This window comes from Natator depressus, chromosome 5, assembly GCF_965152275.1.
Source record: "Natator depressus isolate rNatDep1 chromosome 5, rNatDep2.hap1, whole genome shotgun sequence".
In the NCBI taxonomy this organism is placed as follows: Eukaryota; Metazoa; Chordata; order Testudines; family Cheloniidae; genus Natator; species Natator depressus.
The window spans coordinates 21,748,842-21,774,601 of NC_134238.1; the positions used below are offsets into that span (position 1 = coordinate 21,748,842).

General features: G+C 40.1%; 1 protein-coding gene across 1 annotated transcript in view; it reads right to left on the minus strand.

Annotated features, from left to right (window-relative positions):
- The window catches only part of CPLX4 (complexin 4), a 32,859-nt gene extending 15,338 nt beyond the window's left edge, over positions 1-17,521 (minus strand). Inside the window, exons 1-2 of the mRNA XM_074953907.1 lie at positions 17,212-17,521; positions 13,831-13,918 (exon numbers count right to left, since the gene is read on the minus strand). Of these exons, the coding sequence (XP_074810008.1) occupies positions 13,831-13,918; positions 17,212-17,378 (255 nt within the window). The 5' untranslated portion in view covers positions 17,379-17,521. The remainder of the gene's footprint in view (positions 1-13,830; positions 13,919-17,211) is intronic.
- Positions 17,522-25,760: the final 8,239 nt, after the last annotated feature.

Genomic DNA, 25,760 nt, shown 5'->3' on the forward strand with positions numbered 1-25,760 from the left:
GGTGGTGCTTGCAGGCAGGGGCAGTGTGCAGAGACTCCCTGTACCCTCTCCACTCCCTGGGGCTGCAGGGATGCGTTGGCTGGTTCTGGTAGCAGTGCGGGGCCAGGGGCAGGGGCCTGCCTTAGCCCTGCTGCACCACTGGACTTTAAGTGGGCTAAAATCTCCTGGATTGGCTTCAGTAGCCTCCGGGAGATAGAGCCAGATTCCAGGAGACTCCCTGAGAAACCCTTAGCATTACAGGGGAGATTTTCAACATCACCGTCAGGCACTGCCATGGACTAGGCCCCTAACTACGCTAGTGCCTTTGAAAACCACTCCTTTGAGGATTTAGCCCCACAGAAGTAACAGCAGTAAAATATTGCTCCAGGAAAGGAATGTACATTAGCTGGTTCATCACACATTCCCAGAAGGCAAAACAAAGTTTCATGATTTTTTTTTTCTACTCATCCATTAATTTAAATGCTAGGTTGTTTTTTTTTTTTTTAAATACAGATTTAGGCCTGTGACCCAATCTCTACTTCTAAGTTCTATGGTGGCAGAATGAACTTTTTTGCAATTAAATTTGCCCTAATATTTTTTTTTTCATTCTTCATTACTTACCGATGTTACAAAACCCATTTCTCCAAGAATGAAGTATTCAGGCCTTAGGGGCACGCATGATATGTTGACCCCAACAAATGTCATATTGAGATTGCTGGATGGATAAGAGATTGGTGGATAGCTAAGGATAAGCTCTACCCCTTGCATTGATGTCAATGCCCATCTAAATCCCACTCTTTCCAACCACTGACAAAAAAAGTAAAAGTTTTCTGTATAAATAAGTGCCAGGTTTGGGGGCAACTAACAGTTTCAAAAAAAGTTTGGATGGCTTCCACCTCAGTGGATGGGGAACCAATCTCCTCAGGGACAGGCTGACTAGTGTACTAGAGGGAGTTAAACTAATAACAAAAGGGAGGGTGAAATGAGGGAAGATATGAGCCGTCATTTAGCACAAAATTGGGATGTTGAGAACAAACTTAATCAAAGGACATGAAGGAAAGAAATTTTTTGACTATGCCATTGCTAGAAGCCTGGGTAACAAACAAGAACTGGAATTGGTCGTTTGTGAGCATAAATTTGATCTAGTTGGTATTACTGAAACCTAGTGGGATGACTCACACTTTTGGAATGTTACAATCAATGGTTATAACTTATTTAGGAAGGATCTAGTGGCAAAAGGGGAAGGGAAGCAGCCCTTTATGTCCAAAATAGCATTGCTTGCTTCCATGTCACTGATAACTCAGAGGAAAATCATCTTGAATGCTTATGGATTAACATCCTGACAGATAATGCACAAGATGGGGAATTAATTGGTGTCTGCTACAGACCACCAAATCACACTAGAGAAACAGGATGACCAGCTTCTTACGCACCTATCTATAATGAGTAGGAAACAAAGCTGTATGATCAACCTGAGCTACATGTGCTGGAGGTCTCTGTGACCCAGACACCCGGTGGTGCAAACTGGCAGAAGGAATAAAGGGTATGTACATAGGGGTTTACAGGGGTCCCCTGGATCTGGTATCTATATAATAGTTCACTAAAGAGCAGTATGTAAGGTGTCTACCAAGACCCAGTAGCTTACTAGTTATCATGGTCATTGTGAAATGTATGTACAGATAATATTTAAGGACTTATGCATTCATACTGAAAACTATGTCCTTAAATTATGTGAGCTGACAGGTCACCAGAAGGTGATACACAGGTTCTGTTCAGGGAGCGAGTAGTAGACCCTCATCTCTCTGGCTGGTCATTGTGTAGTCAATGTCTCACAGTGTCTTACTGAGCCTGATGCTAATGAAGAGATTATGAATTCACATGAGAGGCGACCTGCAGGAAAAAACAAAAACAGCCAGGGAGCATCTTGTTTATGGGTAAAGACAATGGATTTTTAGGGTATAACCTGGAGTACTGAGGTACATCTGGGATCCTTCACTGAGGAGATGAATTGTCAATGTGTTCTGTCTTATGAAAGGAAGGTCACAGCCAACCTGGCTTGAAAACACTGCAAAGACTTTGGGGAGCTAAACTTCATTAGACAGGAAAGTATCTGGTTAATTAAGTCTAGGCTGTAGAACGTGTATTATAATTTTATTTGACATGTAACCATTTGTTTCCAATACTTTGACTTGCTACTTCTCAAATCTCTGTACTTTCTTAAATAAACTTTTACTTGTTTATTTTTATTGGTTTTCACTATAAGCATATCTAAGTGTTCTATATTAAACAGAGTGGTGATCTGAGGTGAAACTGGTAATCTGGTGTGTACTGCTTCTTTGGGAACACTGAAACTATGTGAGCTTACTTATTAAAGCCTATCATAAAACTATTACACTATGTATAAATTACACAAAGAGTCTGTCTTACACCAATTAAAGGCTCAGACATTTTTAGTTCAGGTTGAAACTAGCGGGATGCTCAGAGGGTCCTGGGGTTGCAGTGTGCCTGCAGAGGGACAGCAGAGCCTGCATAGGTTAAGAGGGGAATGTTTGTGTTTGCTTATGGGAGGTGGAGTCATAGGCTCCAACTCCGTGGGTGCTCCAGGGCTGGAGCACCCACAGGGAAAAATTGGTGGGTGCTCACCCACCGGCAGTTCCCCGCCCCGCCCTGCCCCCCTGTCCCAGCTCACCTCCGCCTCCTCCCCTGAGCGCGCCTCCCCTGCTTCTCCTCCCAGCACTTGCCACTGGAAAACAGCTGTTTCGTGGCATAACAAGCTGTGGGAGGGAGGGGGGAGGAGTGGGAACACAGCGCACTCAGGGGAGGAGGAGGGGAATAGGCGGGGCTGGGGATTTGGGGAAGGAGTCCAATAGGGGCAGGGAGTGGGTGGAGTTGGGGTGGGACTTTGGGGAAGGGGTTGAAATGGGGGCAGGGAGGGGTGGAGGCAGGGCCGGGCGGGGCGGGGCGGGGCAAGCACCCACCAGCACCAGGAGAAGTTGGCGCCTATGGGTGGAGTTGGGGAGCTGACAGACTAGGGGGGCAGGTACAGCCAAGGCTTCCTCATGTGTATGGTAGATGGTAGCGAGGTACCTTCCACCCTGGGTATCACCAAGGAAATATCAGGAAACGTCATGCTGCCATCCATGGAATTTCTAAATATAATAGCTGACAATCTCCTTACTCAAAAAGTGTTGTATTCAACAAGGGGAAATTCTATATTAGAATGCATTGTGACAGACAAAGAGGAACTGATCCACAAAACTGAAAATTAACGATAGTTTAGGTATGAGTGAACATGACTTGATCACATTTATAATACGCAAACAGAATAAAGTCCAGACCAGTGATATATGTACTTAGTGCTTTAAAAGGGCCAATTTCATAAAGTTGAAAACAATTATGAGGTAAGTCAGTCAGGAGCAGGAATTTAATCAGGAAAATGTGACTAATAATTCATAATTGTTTAAAAACATTTTACTTGATGCCCCAAAAGAGACGACAATCCCATAATTGAGGAATAAGGCCGCGCTGGTTAAAAAAATGACTTGGTTTAGAGGGGAAGTGAAGTCAGCTATAAAAAAAAAAGTACAACAAAAGGAAGAAAGGTGAAGCTGATGGTGATGAATATAAATCAGAAGCCAGGGAACTGTAGAAAATCGATAAAGGAAGTACAGGGACACAAGGAGAAATCTATGGCAAGCAGAGCTAAGGACAATAAAAAGGAGTTTTTAAAGAATATTAGCAACAAAAAGACTCCTAACAGTAGTATTGATCCATTACTAGATGGAAATGGTAGAATGATCAATAATAAAGCAGGGAAAGGCAGAAACATTACATAAATATTTCCGTTCTGTATTGTGAGGGGGGGAGGACAGATTATGCAGTCATATAATCTGATAACACTCTTTGCATTCCACTAAAATCTCTGGAGGATGTTAAACAGCAGTTAGATATTTTTAAATCAGAAGGTCCACATAGCCAGCTCTTTTAAAACTCTTGGATGCAAGTTAGGTTGCTGGACCATTAATGCTGATTTTCAATAATTCTTGAAACACTGGGAGAGTTACAGAGGACTGGAAGAAAGCTAATGTTGAGCCAATATTTAAAAAAGGTAAATGGGATGACCTTGGTAATTATGGGCCTGTCAATCTGACATTGATCCCAGGCAAGATAATGGAGCAGCTAATATGGGACTCAATTAATAAAGAACTAAAGGAGGGTAATATAATTAATGCCAATCAACACGGGCTTAGGGAAAACAGATCATTTCAAACTAACTAGATACCTTTTTTGATGAGATTGCAAGTTTGGTTGATAAAGGTAATAGTGTTGATGTAATATACTTAGGCTTCTAAATGGCATTTGATTTGGTACTGCACATTTTTACTGAAAAACTGGCATATAAAATTAACATGATATATATTAACTGGATTAAAAACTAGCTAACTGATAGGTCTCAACGTGTAACGTAAATGGGGAATCATCATCAAGCGGTGTTTCTCTTGTGGGGTCCCACAGCAATGGTTCTTGGTCCTACACGATTTGACATTTTTATCACTGACCTGGAAGAATATATAACATCGTCTCTGATAAAGTTTGCAGATCACAAAAAAACTGGGGGAGTGGGAAATAATGAAGATGACAGATCACTGATACAGAGCAGTCTGCATAGCTTGGTAAGCTGGGTTCAAGCAAACAATGTGTGTTTTAAATATGACTAAATGTGTACATCTAGGAGCAAGCAATGCAGGCCATACTTACAGGATGAGGGACTCTAACCTGAGAAACAGCAACTCTGAAAAAAATTTGGGGGTGGCAGTGGATAATCAGCTGAAGATGAGCTCCCAGTGTGACATTTTGGCCAAAAGGACTAATGCGATCCTTGGAAGCAAAAATGGGAATCTTGAGTAGTAAAGATGTTATTTTACCTTGAATTTGGCACTGGTACAACCGTTGCTGGAGTACTGTGTCTAGTTCTGGTGTCCACAATTCAAGAAGGATGCTGATAAATTGGAGAGGGTTCAGAGAAAAGCCACAAAAATTATTAAAAGATTAGAAAACATGCCTTATAGTGATAGCCTCAAAGGAACTCAATCTATTTAGTTTAGCAAAAAGAAGTTAATGTGTGACTTGGTCACAGTTTACAAGTACTTCCATGGGGAACAAATATTTGATAATGGGCTCCTCAATCTAGCAGAGAAAAGTATAATCAAATGTCTGGAAGTTGAAGCTAGACAAATTCAGACTAGAAATGAGGCATACATTTTTAACAGTGAGCAGAATTAACCATTGGAACAATTTACCAATGATGGTGGATTCTCCATCCCTGGAAATTTTTAAATCAAGATTAGATGTTTTTCTAGAAGATCTGCTCTTGGAATTACTTTTGGAAAGTTCTATGGCCTGTGTTATATAAGAGGTCAGACTAGATGATTACAATGGTCCCTTCTGACCTTGGAAACTATTAATCTAAGATTTAAGAAGCGTTAGTGCTGCTATTACAATGGAGAAATCCAATGGAAAGCCACAAGTGAGATAACTTTCAATTGCAAAAGAAAAAGTGTGTCCTCTTAGGCTGTGATTTTAGGTTTAGGAGTCTTTGAATATCACAGTCCAAGGGCTAATATAAAATTGTTTTCACTTTCTAATAGTTCACAGATGTATTATTCAAAACTGAAGAGCTGAAAGGGAGTAGGTGACAAACAAAGGCCAATTTAATTTTTACAGTGTTATTTAAAAATAATCCTACCACATCTGATACCGGCAGTTTTCACTGATGTCAATGAGCAATTAAAGTCAGTCAGCACATTTTCAGTTATGGAGAAGGGTGTATATTTTAAATGATATATTGGATCACAAAAAAAAAAAATATTTTACATCTGGTAATGAACAAGGTTTGCCAAGTCATTTAAAGAAAGATGGCATAATTTTATGAAGCTGCAAGTTTGATTTTTTTTTTTTTTAAACAGGGCTATTATTTGCTTTTAAAGCTCATGAGTTTTAGGTACAGTTAGTTATCCTTTAAAGTAAGAGTGATGTAATTTTATGAAAAGGTCACCAGAGGGCCTTTAATGGCTAAAGGTTAGTAATAGAATATCTGACTACACTACATACAATACACAGATTTATACTTGCTTTTTAAATAATACATGTGTGTGTGTTTATAATTTTCTGAAGCTATGTGGTTTTGTTTTCTAACTGATAGATCAGTTTTAAATACTTTGTGGCTAGGTTCCCAGCTTTTTTAGTTTCGTTTTGTTTTTTAACATTTTTGATGTTTCGGAAGGGAATTCTTTAAATTACTGGGCAGAGGTGGCTGTAACTACCTTTAGTACTAAGTTATGTTTTTTGTAGGAGGTAGATGTGTAAAATATAGTTCGGCTATAGGTTAGGCAACATGTTTTTAAATTCTCCATTTAATTCACACACCAGCAGTCTCAGGTTTTCATGCAAAAAACAAAGAGTTTTTGAATGACATTAAAATATTAGATGAAGCTGGCCGTGTAAAGTGAATGAAAACTTCCTTACAATATTTTTGCCTTGGGAAGGCTCTCAAAGAGACTATTTCAATAGTCAGGGTACTGTTTCTCTGAGACAGTGTGATGGTACACCAGTGGGGTTTTATTTATTTTTCTTGCAGACCATTGGAGATATATGAATGATGCAAGACTCTCCAAAATCCCATACACAGCACTGGGTAACTATGTAGAGCCCAGAGATTGCAACTTCCTTAAAATGTTTTGTGCTCATGAATGCTTTAGGGAATTATTTTGATTTTTTTTTTCACTATACAGTACAACTCCCTCCAACCTCCGTAGTGCCATCAAATACAGAGTCAGGGTGGAGATAGTGGCACACAAAGGACCTACCGAAAAGGGCCACCCCCTGGGAAAGAAAGCAAATGAAGACATACAGGCTGCCCTCCAGAGACTGCTTAAGGGTACAAGATCCAACAAAGGCCTTGACGAATTTGTGGCTGTGTGATGGTTTAATGAATGTTATAATATTCTTCAGGGAGACTGAGAAGTGGCAACAGTAAATTTCTTAAACAAGATAGCTCACCTACTCACATTAAGCCAGATTATTGCAGAAAGTTCGCTTACGATTGTAAGTAACAATGGTTAAAAGCACAGAGATGGGCGATGGGCCTCCTAAAGCAATCAACACTCATGTACAGGAAAATTATTGACATGCAATGGAAAAATGGAATTGTTTTAAGAAATCTGCACGACAAGTTTAGTTTTGCTGGTTGACTCCTGTGAATACCCCAGAGAGTTGTTAGAGGGAGTCAGACAGCTACCAGTAGTGTCCCTGTTTCACAAAGCTTCAGTTTTGATGAATTGGCAGGATTTGATGAAAAAATTGTCAAAAAATTTCCAACCAGCTCCATGCAATAGGATCTTGGACAATAACTTTGTCTCCAAGGTACTACCACAATTCAAATAATTAATGACAATAACAACAACAACATTTGGCATTTTAGCCAAGGTACCACAGAGCCATTTTAGGAAGTATATCAAAATGCACCTCTGCCAGAACAAGAAACTTCTTGTTGTACCTCATTGATATATTGGAGTAACCTGAACAATACATAAACAAGGCATATATTTACATTGAACTCGACTGCCACGATTCCCACTAAATTTCAAAATTATTTTTAAATCAGATAAGTTTGGGCAACAAAAAATGCCCCCAACAAAAATCTGCTAAAAACACCCTTGTCTAACTCTTCCAGTATGTTTATTTTTCTCCACCACCTTCCAGATCAAAGCAAAGAAGGGACACCAAGTGACTTCAGTATTTTTATCAACTTTGACCAGGTTAAATCCTTCTTATTGTGCTCAAATAAGCAAGAACAAAACTCATGGCAAAAGGTTTTATACTGCTAGCTAGAGCTGATGGAAATTTTTCGACACAAAAATATTTTAATGAAAAATGGCCTTTTTACAAACATTTTTGAGAAAAATTGACGACAGATTTTTTCCATTTTTTGGGGTGAAACTTGTCATGACTTTAATCTATATTTTAGACAAATTTTATTAAAATTGTTTTAAAAGACATTATAGAAAATGGACACCCCTTTCCTCCCCCCCGCCACAAATAATACACTGTTTTTCTTAAATAAGACATTTTGATAAAATCCATTCGAAATCATGCAAAATGGAACTTTTTTTTTTAAAGTGTGACATTTTCCTGGATTTTCTGACCAGCTCTATCGGTAGCCTTCAGCCATGATTATGCTATTACAGTAAAAACCCCATTTATCCAAATAAAAACTGAGGTCATGGAATTTATTGTGGTCAATGGAAGTGTCAATAAAAATGGGAGTTTTTCCAGGTAAGTGATGCTCACAGAAGAACGTAATCTAAATTAGGATAACAGAAGCATTCAGATAAGAGGGGTTAATATAAGAGGGGCTCAACTGTGTTAGATTTATTGCTGGCACCCTACATTTTCCTTACCCATTTCAGTAGTTAGCACATTCTTTTTGCACAGGAAAGAAGATGCCATAGACTTATTTTTTCTTCCCAGAAAAATCCATTCCCAAATCTATGCTGTGGCAAAGTTAAAATTACAGGAGCTGACAGCTCATGGGAAGATTTTTTTCTTAACTTTTCTTTAAGTTGGGCCTTAATAAGGTAGTTGCCGATGGGCCCATGGTTGACTCTTTATTCCCTGCTGTTACATAACCTCTGTGATAGTAACCCTGAGCAATTATGAATGAAGTACCTTGGCGGATTAATAATTCGTTAGTTGAGGGCATTTTTAATGTTTTGAACTCCCTGTGGATTGTTAATTTCATTATTGCTGCTTAGTTAATATAGAGAACAAAGTTGCATGGAGACTTCTCAACACTTAATAGGGCCATCATCCCAGATAAATGCCTCCACCCAGTAAAAGAAGACTGCAGGAAAATGCTACGAGTTTACTGCTACAATAACCACAAGTTTATATACACTACACTAGTTACTAGAGCTTTACTGATAAGGCCTTGACTCGGCAGTCATATGTTAGATAAAATGTATCTTGATTCAGCCTATTTGAATCCTGGTCAGGGGACAGAGTCCACCAAAACAAAGGAAAGCCCACCCTCTCAGGTGAGGGAGGGACCACAGAGCCAGAAACTCAACTGATTACAAGAGACAAAGAATAAAAAATGGGGATGGGGTGCAGATCACAGGATCAAACAAGAGATCCAGAGGAGGACACCAAGCAGAGAACTCAAGACAATGCCACCTGTTCCAAGAAGGTGTCAGTCAATGCCATCCAGAGGAACTCTTGACAAAGGAATATACCTATAACTGATCGCTATATTTGGGGTCAGGAAGGAATTTCCCCCTGGGTCAGATTGGCTGAGACCCTGGGGTTTTTTTGCCTTCCTCTGCAGCATGGGGTATAGGTTGCCTGCAGGTTTAAACTAGTGTAAATGGTGGATTCTCTGTAACTTGAAGTCTTTAAATCATGATTTGAGGACTTCAGTAACACAGATAGAGGTTATGGGTCTATTACAGGACTGGGTGGGTGAGATTCTGTGGCCTGCAATGTGCAGGAGGTCAGACTAGATGATCATGATGGTCCCTTCTGACCTTCAAATCTGAGAGTATGAGTCTATCCAAAATCTCAGAAATTCGGTATAGTTGAAGACCAAACACCCTTGTATGTTGTATTTGTACACAATGGCTATTTTATCCAACCTGGAAAGAGAATCTCTCAAGGAATCTTTAAAATGCTGTGAAGTGATTGTATTGGAGCCTCATAGGCCTGCCCGAATTGTGAGCCTAATTGTGGGAAAGTGGATGGAAGTTTATAAAATGGTCCAATCATCTATAAAATAAATGTTGATGGGAAAAGGCAACAAATGACCAACTCTGCCTGTTACAGGTACTTTTAACCATTTTTAACCTTCTATCCACTTTCCCACAGTTAGGCTCTCAACTAATGTGGACTACTAGACCCCAATGCACCTGCATGGAGCCCCATTTAAGTCCAACTTCATGGGCTGTGTGTAGCAAAGCAGTCCATCCGACAACAAGCTGCAGGATCAGGACCATACTATAGAAATACAATATTCAACAAGTGAGTTGGTGATTCAGAGATATCAGTTTCGTTTTTTGAGGTGTTGCCATTGTGCCCAGAGTGTTTAATGCATTTCTGAACCTGGGAAGAGAAAACTTGAAACTCAGTTAACACAGGAGAGGATTGAGGGGTTTGGACAAACACTATCTCTGCACTTATAAACATGATTTGACTCCTACCCCGCTCTAATTTTTACATGGCTCCCCAATACCCTTTCTATTATGGGCCTGATCATGCAGCCTTAAATTACATGAAGAGCCCCACTGGAGATACATTATCAAAAACTGCTGGACCGAGTTCTATATCAACAGCATTTTTGAACCTGCTACATCTCATTTTATTCTAAATGTGCTAAGCACAAAGGCATAGACAAATATAATGAGGCACAATTAACGGATCTGATCCTGCAAGGCCCTCTAGGTGGGAAAAAAATATATAAAATGAGAGTCAACAGGTGGATATAACAAACAGATGTAGGGAGCAAAAGGAAACAGTGACTCAATTATGGTAAGTATAATGCGGATTAATATATTCATTTCAAAGGGTCTGACGTTAAAATTACAAAGACAATTGTAATTAATATTGCCGTCGTATGCTATACCACCCACTGTACATGTACTCATTGTATATGGAATATGCCAGAGAACCATTTATCTTTTTGCACTAGGCAAAAGTGTAAAGATTTTCAAGGACAATCATTGTAGTACTAATTGATGCAGCAGATGTTTGATTCCATATAAGAAACCTAGTTGGTTCCTGGTCTGGTTAAACTGTGGTCAGAAAAATACTTTTATTACAAGGTAGTCTTGGAAGAGCAGATATACTTTATTATGTAAACTCAGACCTTTGCACGAGGAAGTGAAGATGTAAGGCTGGCTTTTAAATTTTAAGGAGTCAGTTGCTCATACAGTACACAGAAATGTCCAGTATGAAAGGGCTTAAGGTGAAGAGACTAAGCATTCCTAAATACATCCATGCCTAGTCTAGTGTAGCTGCTCACAGAGCTATTAGCTTCCCAGGAAGGCTGAATGGCCCAGAATTATTCGCAGGGCTTCTTAGCCTTCAAAAAGAGGGTTGAGTAGGGAATCAAGGGGGAAAAAGACATATTATCGATGAGGACAAATCAGTCTTTTAGAGGAAAGGGAATAAAAGCTGAAATTTCAAGCAGAGAATTGGCAAATGAAGTTAACCAAAGCAATCTTCCTACAGAGCTCTCCTAACCCACCAGGCAAGTCCACTAATAAGAGAAAAAAATAAGTTCAGTGTCAGAAAAAATTGATTAGTAGCTCAGTTAGCCCAAGTACTGTGCGGAAAAACCCAGCCTTGTCCACCTCAACACGTGGCAGTGAGTTATGGTCCACAACATTCCACAGTGGTCTCTAAGGCCTTGTCTCGGAGAAATGTAGAAGAAAATTTTGCTACTTTCAGCTATGGCTGAAACCATAGCAAAACGCTACAACTATGAACTCAGAAGTGACTAGAAAAGAAAAAGGAGGTGACTAGAAAAGAAAAAGGAGGTGTGGTTGCAAGTTCTGATTAGTGGAGATGAATCACATACTTGGGTCAGATTGGCAGCTGTTGGAGGAGGCCAGGCATGAACTCAGAAAGAACAGGATGGAGTCTCAATGAATCCCTGTCAATTTTTGGAGCAACTAGTTCAGATACTATGATTTCTCATTAACTTAACTCTATGGACAGACATATACACATCCTTCTACATACTCATTTGGATACCAGTCTAGGAAATGTCACTGTCTTAAGGGTTAACCATGCTATCTCCTATGCTTCTGATGCCATCACAGCTTGCCCAGGCTGTTAATAATGTTCCAGATGTCTTTGTTGCTTGACAGCTTTTACTTTTACTTTTGGTTTCTCAGTTAATATTTGATCAGTGACATTAGGGACAGGGATGGGAGAAGGACCCATTGCAACAAACTTCTGACCTTATAAGAATGGCAGAATAAATGAAACTCAGCATTCAACAGGTTCAGAGGGTTTGAACCTACAACATTGAAATGGGAGTTTGCAATGCCATCACAATGCTGAAAGCCCTAGTTTTCAACATTATTGTGTGTGTCTTGCTGAGCACTGGCCCTTTGTTCAGTGCAGTACAGAACAAAGCTAGAAACATGCTCATTCCCCCATATTTACAGTGTAAGTACAGCTGTTAAAACCTAACAATTAAGCCTTAACTAAATCACGTCATTTAACTGCAGACTCTGTCATACAATATTCCAGCAGCAATGCTTGGTGTTCAGCCTCTATATGAAGCTTTAATTTAAAAAAGGCTCCAAATGCCAATTCAGCTCCAACTTCCTCTTTTCTTTTGCTGCCAAAGCACTCCGCTTACTGACCTTCCAAAATTCTCTCTCTGATGAGCAACAGGAACCTAAAGCCACACTAGTCTCACCCGCAAGTTGTCCTCCCTTTTTATGCTTAATCATACATACCAAGAACCAAGGGTAACATTTTCAAAAGAGCTTATATCCCATTTTCAGAAATGACCAACACACTTATGAGCTGAAGTCTCATTGAAAAATCAATGGAATTTAGCCTCCTCAGTGTGTTTGTAGCTTTAAAAAAAAATAAATAAAAAAATGGAACGTAGGCTCCTAAATCACCTAGGCACTTTTGAAAATTTTACCCCAAATATTTGATTGTGATGATACCCGGTAATATTGCAAAGGGCAGTTCAACCCCATTATTGTAGGTGGACAACTGGAGTAAGAAACCACAAGATTATTTTTAAAAATTATTTCAGTAACACAATTTTATCATTGAAATATTTTTCATTCCTACAGTGCTGCCCATCTGAAGTATCTCATATAAATATTAATCAATGAAGCCTCACAATAATCCTGTGATGTAAGGTGGAGAAACTAAGGCACAGAGAGGTTAAGTGATATTATATTGGGTCCCAAAGCAAGAGGCAGGCTGTGAAAGAGCCAGGAATTAGAGTGGGTCAGAAAATGTCCCGTCCCCCTGGACAATTTTGATTTTTCCTTTGAAAAAACAAAAGATATTTGACAAAAACCTCAACGTTTTCTAAAGCAGACACATTTTGCTAAAAATTTCATTTGATCAAACCCCAGTTTTCTTGAAAAACCATACTGATGGAAAATTTTCAGCTACCTCTTCCAGGAATAAAACTAATATCTCCAAATCCCAATCCCCATGTCTTAACGAGACAGGGTTTTCAAGAGTGACTAGCAATTCTGAGTGCCAAACGTGATGGAGATTTATCTGAGCACCCTTTAAAATGAAATCCCTTTAAAGCATCTCAGGTTGGGCACCTAAAATGGAGGCACTGAAAAATCACTAAAAAGAATGAGGAGGACTTGTGGCACCTTAGAGACTAACCAATTTATTTGAGCCTAAGCTTTCGTGAGCTACAGCTCACCTCATTGGATGCATCCGATGAAGTGAGCTGTAGCTCACGAAAGCTTGCGCTCAAATAAATTGGTTAGTCTCTAAGGTGCCACAAGTCCTCCTTTTCTTTTTGCGGGCACAGACTAACACGACTGCTACTCTGAAACCTGAAAATCACTAGCTGCTTTTGAGAACCTAGAGCCCAGCCTTCCTCCATTTTTGTGTTATGTGAAGTGTAGTGTAGCATAGCATAGGGATCTCTTTGGCCAAGAGACTTGACAGTCTCAATGTGCACATTTGCTGGAAGATGACATGGGTATGGAAATCTCCCTAGCCAGACAGCAGGTCTGATTGCAGCTGTTTTAAAATTGGCCTGTGAACTAGGTCATGATTGTGACTTTGTCTTACCTTAGGCAGCCTGTACTTTTCTCTCAGATGAACCCTCAGACAGGCTCTCTCTGCCTTTTTTTGTGCAAATGCTGCATCTCTCTCCATCCTGAAATCAAAATAAGAGGAGTGTAACCAGAAACCCATCATGTGACAACTTGTCATTGTCACGGAACTAATTACTCAGCTATAGAAAACTAAAGGCTGAAGTCATTCTCATCCCATTTTATGCTTTAACACAGCACAGTCTGTATCAGACTAAACAAACAACAACGAACATATGCAGAGCTCTTTCCAGACATTTACTAATCAGCTTCATGGCACCTATAGGAGATAGGTTAGTATTATGCTCATTTTACAGAGGAACTTGAGACACAAAGTTAAGTTACTGGTCCAAAGCTAGAAATGGAGTCACGGTTAGAGGTTGCACTAGAAGTCAGGAGTCCCTAATTACCAGGCCTGTGCTCAGACTAGTAGGTCATTAATCTCTGTAAGAAATGAAGGACAAGTCTAATGATGTAAGTTATGTTTTGGTCTCTCCTCCAGTTTTGTTCTCTCTGCTTGGCTGGATCTTGCACTGATTATCACTGAGATCAGATCACTGATTATCACTGAGAGCTCTTTACAACAGAATCTGAAAGTTCAAATCTTTCCCTGATAATCTGAGAGGAGACTCTTACCCTCCATTCAGTAAAAATATGCCTGTTCAAGGGAGGCAGCTATATCACCACAAATTTAATGGGAGCAATAAAATAAAATAAAATAAAATAAAAGTGGTCATAGGTCTGTTTACCTCTCACATGACCATTGCTTCCACGCGATATTTTATAGGGACGCTACTTTTGGGCCAAATGCAACATCAACGTCCTTAATCAAAACTTCAGGATTTGGCCATTCCTATCAAATGTTTTCCGAGACTGAAGCCAAATAAGGGGTAAACAGACATTCGTCACTGCCAAATTTATGAATGGCCATTTTACTCAATCAAGCAAAAATCTGACTTAAATTGATTTCAAAAACATTCACTGTGATTTTTTGGTTAGATTGTTTATATTTTCAGCTGTAAAGTTGATAACGCTACAGCTGGTTAAGAAATATCCCCCGCGCCCCACGCCCCCGCCCCTTCATTCTCCAAACTTCTTCATTTTCATGAATTTTTTTCATAACATGTTTGGTTTTTGTACAAAACCCAAAAGTGGTTTGATCAAATCTTAACCATAAGCTTTCAGAAAAATATACGTGGATTTAGCAGAAAAACTTCCTTTAAAGTTAAAAACCTGCATACATAATGTGCAATTGCCTGCCATGCAGTTTCCTGTTCCTGTCCACTAGAGGCTAATGGGCTGTTGTGGATTCATAACAAACTGTGACATATCTATTAGGTCATGTAGTCCACCCTCTTGCTGTTGCAACATTATTTTCTGTGGAACATATTCTAGAGTTTCATGTAAACTAGTTTTAAGCATCCACTTGAAAAGCTATTCCACAGCCGAAGTAGACCTCACTAAGGAACTTATTCTGATATTCAGCATACATTTTCTCACCTAGTGTCATCCCAATACTCTAGGTAGCCTGCCCGTGTACAATAATAAGAGATTCTCTTTCTGCATTTTTACATCCATCACATACTTGTAGATAGTCGTTTCCCACTTATTTATTGCTATCATCAAATCTTTACAAAGAAGGTAGGGTCAAAGTGTGACTTCAGAGAGGAAGTTCTAGAAAATCAAGGCTAGAATTGATGCCCATCTATCATGAATAGTGAAATCAACCTGCTTATAGTGCAGGAGAATGGACTATGTGACTCATTAGAGGACTCCTTTGCTGTTAACAAGTCTCTCATTTGCTCATTTACATGCCTTCCTGATGAATGGTGATTGATGCATTTTCACATTTTTAACCTAAGCAGTGTTGGTTAGAGGTTAAACAAAAATAGTGGAGACAACGGGTCACGTCAGGGGTTCTAATCCAGTCTGAGCCTCTGACTCACTGTGTGACCTTGGGCAAGTCGTTTAACCTCTTTGATCCTCAGGCTGTGCAGCCATAAAACTGAGTAAAATTAGGAGGTCACTAAAACCAGATGTTGTATCTGTGATCATGTTTCCAGGATGAACTGACATACAATTACAGAACTAGTGCAGTGTCCAAGTCCATCATTCAGTTTTTCTATGCAAAAACACTTAACCATTTTCATTACAGTTCCCCTATCCCCACCTGTGCTGGAAGGGAAATTGTTCAGTTATTGACTTATAGCACAGCTTCATATTTAAAAACACAGCAGTCTTCAAAACATTATTGAAATAACATGTTCTTCTCTTTCGAATCTTTTCTCCTCTCCAGATTTCTTGCTTTGCTTATCTATTCCAGCACAGCATCTTTTGGCCGGCTGATTGAAAAGAAAAAATAATCTCCCCCTATGTAATGTACCACAAAAGAAGGTAACATTTTGAATTGTTTTTACAAACAGGTTATATTTATTCAGAATTTTATGACTGAAGTTGCTGCTGCTAAATATAGACCTGGATACCTCTTAAATTCCATAAGTCATTAACCTTTCACCTATAATCATCTTAAATGTAGGATTTATACAACCATTATGTAATTGATCGTTAGTGAACTAGATGCAGTGGAGATTTAGAATTCAATTGTCTTTATTATTATGCAGGGTTTAAATTCCTATCTGCTTGAAACCCATTATTTTACTTTATATCTGCTATGTAAACTATGCCTACGCATTTTATTTGTCAGAAGGTGGTTACGGATTGCAATTATCAGCCAAATAAAATTCCTGAGCTGTAAACTGAGAGCAAAACCTCTCTGCTTCATTTAATAGAGAGTTTGGACAACTGAAAAAATGGTTTAAATGTATAGTTTTGAAATTAGTCAAGCATCCTTCAAATAAACATTACCAGCTTTACATTCTTCATTCTTCCCTGTCCTCAATTTTTGCAATAATAAATGGGGGAGATTAAATATTTTAAGCATATCAGATTTAGTGTTTTAAGTGGGTCAATCATATGATTTTCAGCATTAACCACTGCATTCTTAGATTGCAACCAGCATTTACACCATTAAACCTACAGAAATAAACTTGAAAGAAATTATCTTGCCCATATGGAAGCAGAAAGCAACACCAGCACAAGATGTGTAGGTGAGTGTGTGGGGAGGTGGGGAGGGTGGAAATGAGGGTGAAGGATGAAACCATGATACAAAACATCTTACAATTTTCAACTAGATGAGCTTTTGTTTTGGAGAGGCTGTTCAGAAAGCAATGTTCCCTATGCTTAAAAATAGGAATGTGGGGTAAGGGGATAATGTTCTGGCTTTTTCTGGAGTTATTCTCAGATGAGCCAAGTCATCATGAATTAGTCACACATTGATAATAAGGGAATGTGTACTCACTTCTCCTCAACAATTTGCTTTTGATATTCCTCATATTCCTCTCTAGTCATTCCTGCTGCTGCAGCTGGGTCGGAAGGACCACTTTCTTCTTTGCTTTCCTCACCTCCACCACCAAGTCCTAAATTCTTGACCTGGTTGCTCAACATGCTTTTCATTAAGAAAGCCATTTTCTTCCCAAGAAAATTTAAAAACCAAACCAAACCAAACAGGCTCCTGAAAGATAACAATACGTTTGTCAGCAAAGGAATTTCTACAGCCTCAGCAGCTCTTCAAGGGCACAATGCTAGTGAGAAGTGGATGCCAAAAACAGTTCGTCAGCCATAATCTGGATTAAAGTGGTGAACTCCTTAGTATCTAGAGGCAGATGGTTCAGATTACTCCAAAAAGTCATTAGATGCAGCTACCTACTTTTAATATTAATACCTTAAGCTAATTGTAAATACAGAAAAATTCACATAGTTCACAATACCATTTTGATTTTAGTCTTAAAACTCTCAGTTACATGGAGACCAAAAAGCCTTAATCAGAACACACAGTATCTGAAATAAAATTGATGATTACATGGTTGATTCCATGATCACAGCAGAATTGTAAAATTCAGGCTACTGAGCAGCAAATTCTGTTGGATGTACACAGTCCAATGACATTTGAAAACTAGGATTCTTCATTAAGCAAAAACAATCCTTTTATCCATTAATATTTTTATCCCATTGGACAGAAAGTACAGTACAATGGGGGTTTTCTTAATCTGCTTTTTCAAGCCTTTTAAATGGTTGGTTTCTAGGACAGATGAACGAATCCTTAGTGTGATCAGAACTTTTTTTTTTTTTTTAAAATAGAGGGAAGGAATTATATCTTCCCATTTTTCTCCACCATTCTGATTTACTTATGGCACTAAACTCTCTCTAGACCATCATTTGATTGGCACTGCATGGAATATTTAGTGCAGAAGGTTCTTAGTCAGGTAAGAAGAAATGCATTTTGTTCAGCTAGCTTACAGCATTGCTATCCTTTGTCTGAAAATTGTCTTCTTGGGACTGGTCTTGCATACCCTTACTCACATGAATGAGTCCACTGACTTCAGTGGAATTAGTTGTGTGACTTGGGTATACTCATATAAGGGTTTGCAGGAGCTGGCACTTAAGATTGCAAACTCTTTGGGGACAGGAAACTGTTTATAGGTCTCAAATGCCTTGCACACTTTGGAATATTTTTATAATCACACCAAGGATTATTGGGTACTGTTTAATGAAATATTTTTGAGCTCTGATCATCAAAATGGCTCTCCCAATGCAGTTGTCATTTCATTGGCAATATGGGAGGAGTCCAGTTCAGTTAATGCCCTAATCTACATTAGTACCTTTCTAATTAAAGCACTCCCTGCTACTAAAAAAAAAAAAAAAAAGTGCAGGATGTCCAGTAATCCTGGATTATCTCTGATTAATCAACAGACTTTAACTTTCCTTTTGAAAACAGATAAATATTACTGAGGAGAATTTAAAATCAAACAAAATACATCTGATCTACTGAAAAGATTTACAAAACTATTGTTTTTTTTTAAAGCCTGAAATCATTTTGTAAACATTATGCTCCCCTTTAAGGTCCTGCATAACTGAATTCTTTGGGAGTAGGGATTGCCTTCTACTTTGCTGGTTTATTCAGCACCTAGCAAAACTGGGCTCCAGGTACTTTCCAAAGTTTCAGTCATCCAATCAGGGACCAAGAAACAAGAATATGCAAATTATGTGACCAATCACAGTTTGAATAGAAAATTGGGACCAGTTGCAGCTCAAGCAAGCCACAGACTGAAACTGATGCACAAACTGTTTGCCAGATAATGAATAAAACTCATTATCTGGTCATGCAGTTTGCAAACAGAAAAAAGAAAAATAACCCAACCTGTTCCATTCATTGGCCAGAATACAGATACATGCATCACTTTTGGTTTGACAAAGGACTATTAAGAATTTGCACAGATACAGTTGCCAATCTCTAAATTACTATGAGCCCACATTACGCAGAAGAGAGTAACAATAGTAGTGATTAATGTCTTACATTTACACAGCACCTTTACAAACTCTATAGATAAGCATCACCATGCCCATCACAGGGGGGAAGTTGCTTCCAAAATGAATCATGGCTGCTGTTAAAGGGTAAAATCCAGGTAGAGTGCACAGTCCCGACAAATCCATGTGGAGCTGAGGAATGGTCTTCATTCCCAATCTACAGCAGGTGGCATGTTTCAGCTATGTTGGCATAGCAGAAATATCAGTTTTACTAGGTCCTGCATAAGTGGGTTGATACATGGTTCTGTACACTTTGCAGAACGTCTGGCTATATCTTTGTCTCACCCCTGCAAAGTGCCCAGAGAGCTGCAATGGAGTTGACGTTCAGAATCCCCTGCACAAGCTTTCTCTGGTCTGGCAGCTCTGCAGGGATTTGGGTACTCAAATACCATGATGACTGGTGCATCTTAACCTGAATAGGGCATTTTATTCTTCAGGTGGTTAGCTGACATACTCTGAAGCTAGGAACCGGAGTTCTCTAGTTTTGCTTGGAGTAGCTTATTGTGACAAAACAAAATTCAGATGTATTGGTACAAGAAAAATCTCACCATGCTGCTTCTGGAACAGCAGCCCTAGAAAACACTCCCTTTCTCTTTGTTAGGTCAAGAAAGACCTGTCCTCTGTTTACTAATGTATGTAAGATCGTATCATGAGGATCAAGACAGGAGATGACTTCTCAGAAGCAGGCTGGCAACAGTCCTGCACAGCCCATCTTCCTCTTAGCGAACAAGCATTTGCTGGCTGTGGTGCACAGTGAGAGCAATCCAATTACGTATGAAGACCACTTGAGGCTATGAGCCACGTGATGGATGTTTCCTTCGGACCAGTGGCTCCTCTGCCACATCTATATTTAAAACTCAAAAGATACAGACTTCCTCCCATTTTTTCTGTTTCACACCTCTTTTTGGTCCCTGTCCTTCTGCTCTCGGTAGTATCACTCCTCAGTGACCTAAAGGAGGATACAAAGTAACTCTCAATGTCATCAACATAGTTTTAAGTGGCTTTCCCCAGCCCATCCAGTGAGTTAGTGTCAGAGGCAGGATTAGAATTTAGAGTTCCTGCATCTCAGCTAAATCCAACAGGCCAGCAGTTGGATTGATGGACCACCACTTGTCCATAGGCACTTCCTACTAGTCAGTACAATAAAGCATTTGGAGACTGTCAGCTCTTCAGGGCAGGGACAGTCTTCTAGTTCTGCATTCAGAACATAAGAATAACTATACTGGGTCAGACCAATGATCCAGCCAACCCAGTATCCTGTCTTCCGACAGTGGCCAATGCCAGAAGCTTCAGAAGGAATGATCAGAACAGAGTAATTATCAAGTGATCTATCCCCTGTTGTCCAGTCCCAGCCTCTGGCAGTCAGAGGTTTAGGGACATCCAGAGCATGGGATTGCATCCCTGACCATCTTGGCTAATAGCCATTGATGCACCTATCTTCCATGAACTTATCTAATTCTTTTCTGAACCCAGTGTGACAAAGTTCCTGCTCTACCTTGGTGGGTCCTGCGCTTATTGGGGGATTTTGCTCACCTCAGAGATTCACGGCAACCCTCAGTTTGGCCACTTTCATGGCTCAAATCTGCTGTTCACTCAGATAACCTCATCACTGGCCAGTCTGGGGAAAAAAAGAGTGAGAACAATCCCCGCAGTTTCTGCTGATCCACCCTGTGGGTCGGGGACCAGCTCAGAGACCTTCACCTCTGGTGGAAGCTCCTGTGTTGGGTCAGGAGTTGGGAGGTTTGGGGGGAACCTGGGCCTGCCCTCTACCCCAGGTTCCAGCCCAGGGCCCTGTGGACTGCAGCTGTCTAGAGTGCCTTCTGGAACAGCTGTGCGACAGCTACAATTCCCTGGGCTACTTCCCCATGGTCTCCTCCCAACACCTTCTTTGTCCTCACCACAGGACCTTCCTCCTGATGTCTGTTAATGCATGTACTCCTCAGTCCTCCAGCAGCAAGTCCTCTCACTCCCAGCTCCTTACGCGCACACCTCACTAACTGGAGTGACAGCCTTTTTAAACCAGGTGTCTTGATTAGCCTTAATTAATTCTAGCAGCTTCCCAATTGGCTACAAGTGTCCTAATTAGCCTGCCTGCCTTAATTAGTTCCAGAAAGTTCCTGAGTATTCTGAAATAGTTCCTGTTATCTTACCCAGGGAAAAGGGACCTGCTTAACCTGGAACTAATGTATCTATCTTCGACCACTCTCTTGTAGCCATCTGGCCTGACCCTGTCACACCAGTTATACTTTTGGCCTACACAACATCCCCTGGCAATGAGTTCCACAGGTTGACTTCGCATTGGGTGAAGAAATGCTTCCTTTTGTTTATTTTAAACCTGCTGTCTGTTGATTTCATTGGGTGATCCCTGGTTCTTGTGTTATGTGAAGGTTAAATAATACTTCCTTATTCACTTTCTCCACACCATTCATGGCTTTATAGACCTCTGTCATATCCCCCATCAATCATTTCTTTTCTAAGCTAACCAGTCCCAGTCTTTTTAAATCTCCCCTCATTTAGAAGCTATTCCATACCCTTAAAACATTTTTGTTGTCCCTTTCCATTTCTAATGTATCTTTTTTGAGATAGGGTGACCAGAACTGCAGGCAGCATTCAAGGGGTGGACATAGCATGGATTTATATAGTGGCATTATATCTACTGTTTTAGTATCTATCCCTTTTCTAATGATTCCTAAACTTTTTGGCCTGCTGATGCACACTGAGCAGATATTTTCAGAGCTAGCTACTAAGACTCCAAGATCTCTTTCTTGAGTGGTAACAGCTAATTTAGACCTCATCATTTTATATGTATAGTTGGGATTATGTTTTTCAATGTGCATTACTTATCAACATTAAATTTCATCTGCCATTTTCTTGCTCAGTCACCCAGTTTCATAAGAAACTTTGTAACTCTTCAAAGTCAGTTTTGGACTTAACTATCTTGAGTAATTTTCTATCTTCTCCAAATTTTGCCACGTCACCGTTTACCCTGTTTTCCAGACTATTTATGAATATATTGAACAGCACTGGCGCCAGTACTAGATCCTTGGGGGACACCACTATTTACCTCTCTCCATTGTGAAAACTGACAATTTATTCCTACTCTTTGTTTCCTATCTTTTAACCAGTTACTGATCCATGAGAGGACCTTCCCTCTTATCCCATGACTTCAGAGCCTTTGATGGAGGGACCTTGCCAAAGGCTTTCTGAAAGTCCAAGTACACTATGCTCATTGGATCATCCTTGTCCGCACATTTGTCATCTGCTTCAAGGAATTCTAATAGATTGGTGAGGCATGATTTCTCTTTACAAAAGCTGTGTCAACTCTTCCCCAACAAATTATGTTCATCTGTGTGTCTATAGTAAAGAACAGAATTATCAGTTTCAACCAATTTGCCTGATACTGAAGTGACGCTTACTGGCCTGTAATTGCCAGGATCGCCTCTGGAGCCTTTTTAAAAAACTGGCATCACATTAGCTATCCCTCAGTCATCTGGTACAGGAACTGATTTAAGTGATAGGTTACAAACCACAGTGAGTAGTTTTGCAAATTCATACTTGATTTTATCAATTTTCTCCAATACCTTCTCTTCTGACATCTCAATCGGGAACAGTTCCGCAGATTTGTCCCCTAAAAAGAATGGCTGAAGTGTGGGAATCGCCCCATATCCTCTGCAGTGAAGACTGATGCAAAGAATTCATTTAGCTTCTCCACAAAGGCTTTGTCTTCCTTGAGTGCTCCTTTAGCACCTCAATCGTCCAGTGGTTCCAATGATCGTTTGGCAGGCTTCCTGCTCCTAATGTACTTAAATTTTTTCCTGTTAGTTTTGTGTCTTTTGCTAGCTGCTCTTCAAATTCTTCTTTTGGCCTGCCTAATTATACTTTTACACTAGACTTGCCAGAGTTTATGCTCCTTTCTATTTTCCTCAGTAAGATTTGACTTCCAATTTTTAAAGGATGCCTTTTGGTCTCTGCCTTTTTTACGCTTTTCAGCCATGGCTTAGCTGGTGACCACACTTGCAGCCCTGTAGGAGATTCATAGATTTTTAAGGCCAGAAGGGACCATTATGATCATCTAGTCTGATCTCCTGCATAACGCACACCATAGAATTTCACCCAGTGTTCCCTGCAGCAAGTCCATAACGTTTCATTGAGCTAGAGCATATCGTTTAGAAAGACATCGTTTTGATTTCAATCCACTCCATCCCTAAGTAAGTTGTTCTAATGATCAATTACCCTGTTAGAATTTTGCACTTTATTTCAAGTTTGAATTTGTTTAGCTTCAGCTTCCAGTGCTTGAGTTGAGCCTTCATTAGACAAGGAAAAGGCTGGGAGGGCTACAGGAATGATGTTCCTAGCCCAGCCAGGGAGAAGGGTTTCTGTTGCACAGCTTTGGATTACCCCCATAGCAGAATAGAGGGTGCTTCAGAACTTAGCGTTGTTCTGCCCTCTTTGTGTCATGCTGTCTTGTAGTAGCGATGCAGCTGCAGCTCAGACATTAAGGGGTAACAATATATTAAATTGGGGAAGGGATGCCTGGAGTGAAAGACTCCCTTGGATTTGCAAGAGAACAAGAAAGAGCCATACTGACCGATAAAGCAATAAAAGTAAATGTCAAAATATAGAAGAGACATGTAACACTAGCCAGTTCAGTGCAGAGGATGACCTTCCTGTGGGACACAAGAGGCCATTTAGTTTTATGCAGGCTGCCTGTCTAAATCCTTGGAGCCTGTGCTGTAGTAAACCAGACAAAATGCATGAACAGGCACAATGCCATTTAGCAGATGGGCATGAGGAGGAGGGAACTAAGAGGCCATCTCTGATTGTGTTCTACAGCTGAAAATTTCTGCACAGCTATTCCTCTGCAGATTATGTACATGCTGACCATCACCGCTCAAGCACCTGACAAGACTGGCTTTCAGAAACATAAAACATTGCTTCCGCAGCTGGGCTGTGGAGAACAGAAGTGCATGCTGCATGGAAAGGAGTAAGGAATGGGAAATATAAGATTCTCTAGTCTCCTTATCAACACCCACTGCTGTGGCCTACAGTCTTGCTCCCCAATTGCCTTTTTGCTAAATACTGTCTAGTACCATTTCCCCTTAGTTTCCACGTATAAAGGCAGCAAGCCACTTCCGAAGCCTGTTAGTAAGTTACCCCTGATTCACTGGTATCTGATACAGGGAGGAAACACCAAACCAGAAGTGGTCTTTGGTTCAACAAAGCCCTACTCTAGCTCCCTCCAAACTCTGCTTCCTAGTTGCCTCTAACACCCATATCCCTCACACATCACCTTGTCAGGGATTTCTGCTAACAATGCCCCCAAGCCCCGCATAGAGCAAGCAGCAAACCAGAGGCAAAGGACAGCTACGCAAACAGGTTAGATGAGGGCATTTTGGCAATTTAATCACCATAGTCACATGAGACCAAAGAGAGGGAAGCAGGGTTGGCATGCAGAGTGAGATCCTCACTCCTGTTCCAGGCCCATAAAGGGGTCTCCGTGCAAGAAATGAGGAAGACTGCTATAAGGGTGACTTCCTGAGGACCCCTCCGTAAGCCCTGTGGTCTGGAGAGGCATGGCCATTGCACGATTGAACCCCTGTCCATTAACGGACCATAAAAATGTTTTGGGGTAATTAATACTGATAATGCAAAAACTTAGAGCCCTTTAAAACTAGCAGTTATGCTCAAGCGATTCTTAAAATAAAGGGTGATCACCACTCCTGTTAGTGGGTTAAGTCAGTGAGAAGTTAATGCTGTTTGCCCAAGTTTAGATTCCGCAGAAGCGGAGGAAACATATAGCCAAAATGATTCAAGGGACATATTCTTAACTGTAATTCCGGCTGTATAAATGAAACAGTTGGCAGCATAAGGAAACTTCAGGAACATAAATATGGAAGTTTACTTTACCCCCGTCTTCCCATACTAGAGCGTCACAATCCCCGCTCCCTAATTTTAGTCTAAGTACTTGACAGACCTAGATTCAGGCATGAACAAACAGCCGATCTTGTCTTAAAGAAACCTTCATACTTAACTAACACTGGAAAACACCATAGCTCTAATATACATCATTTGTGAAGAAATCTCCCTGTAGCTCTCTGTTGCCAAGAGGTGAGGGACAGGTGAAGAGTTAAATACTTAATTACACTTGAATTTTAGAAGAGTTAAATTCCTCATCACTCACACAAGTGGAATCAGAACTCAGAGTAAACAACAAATATATTCTATATATATATATATATATATATATATATATATATATATATATATTAAACAAAGTATAATACCAAAGAGTTAAACCTCTGAAACCTTTTCTTATAAAGACTTACTTGTGTGTTAAAAGGGGAGGTGTATTTGATCCAGATGTAGGCTTCACCCACAGCAAGCTAACATAGCACTACATCCAGACACAGATGCTCCATTTAATGAGTAGAGATGAGTGTGGAACAGGAACAAGAAACTAGGTGGTGCAGCAAGTAAACAAAC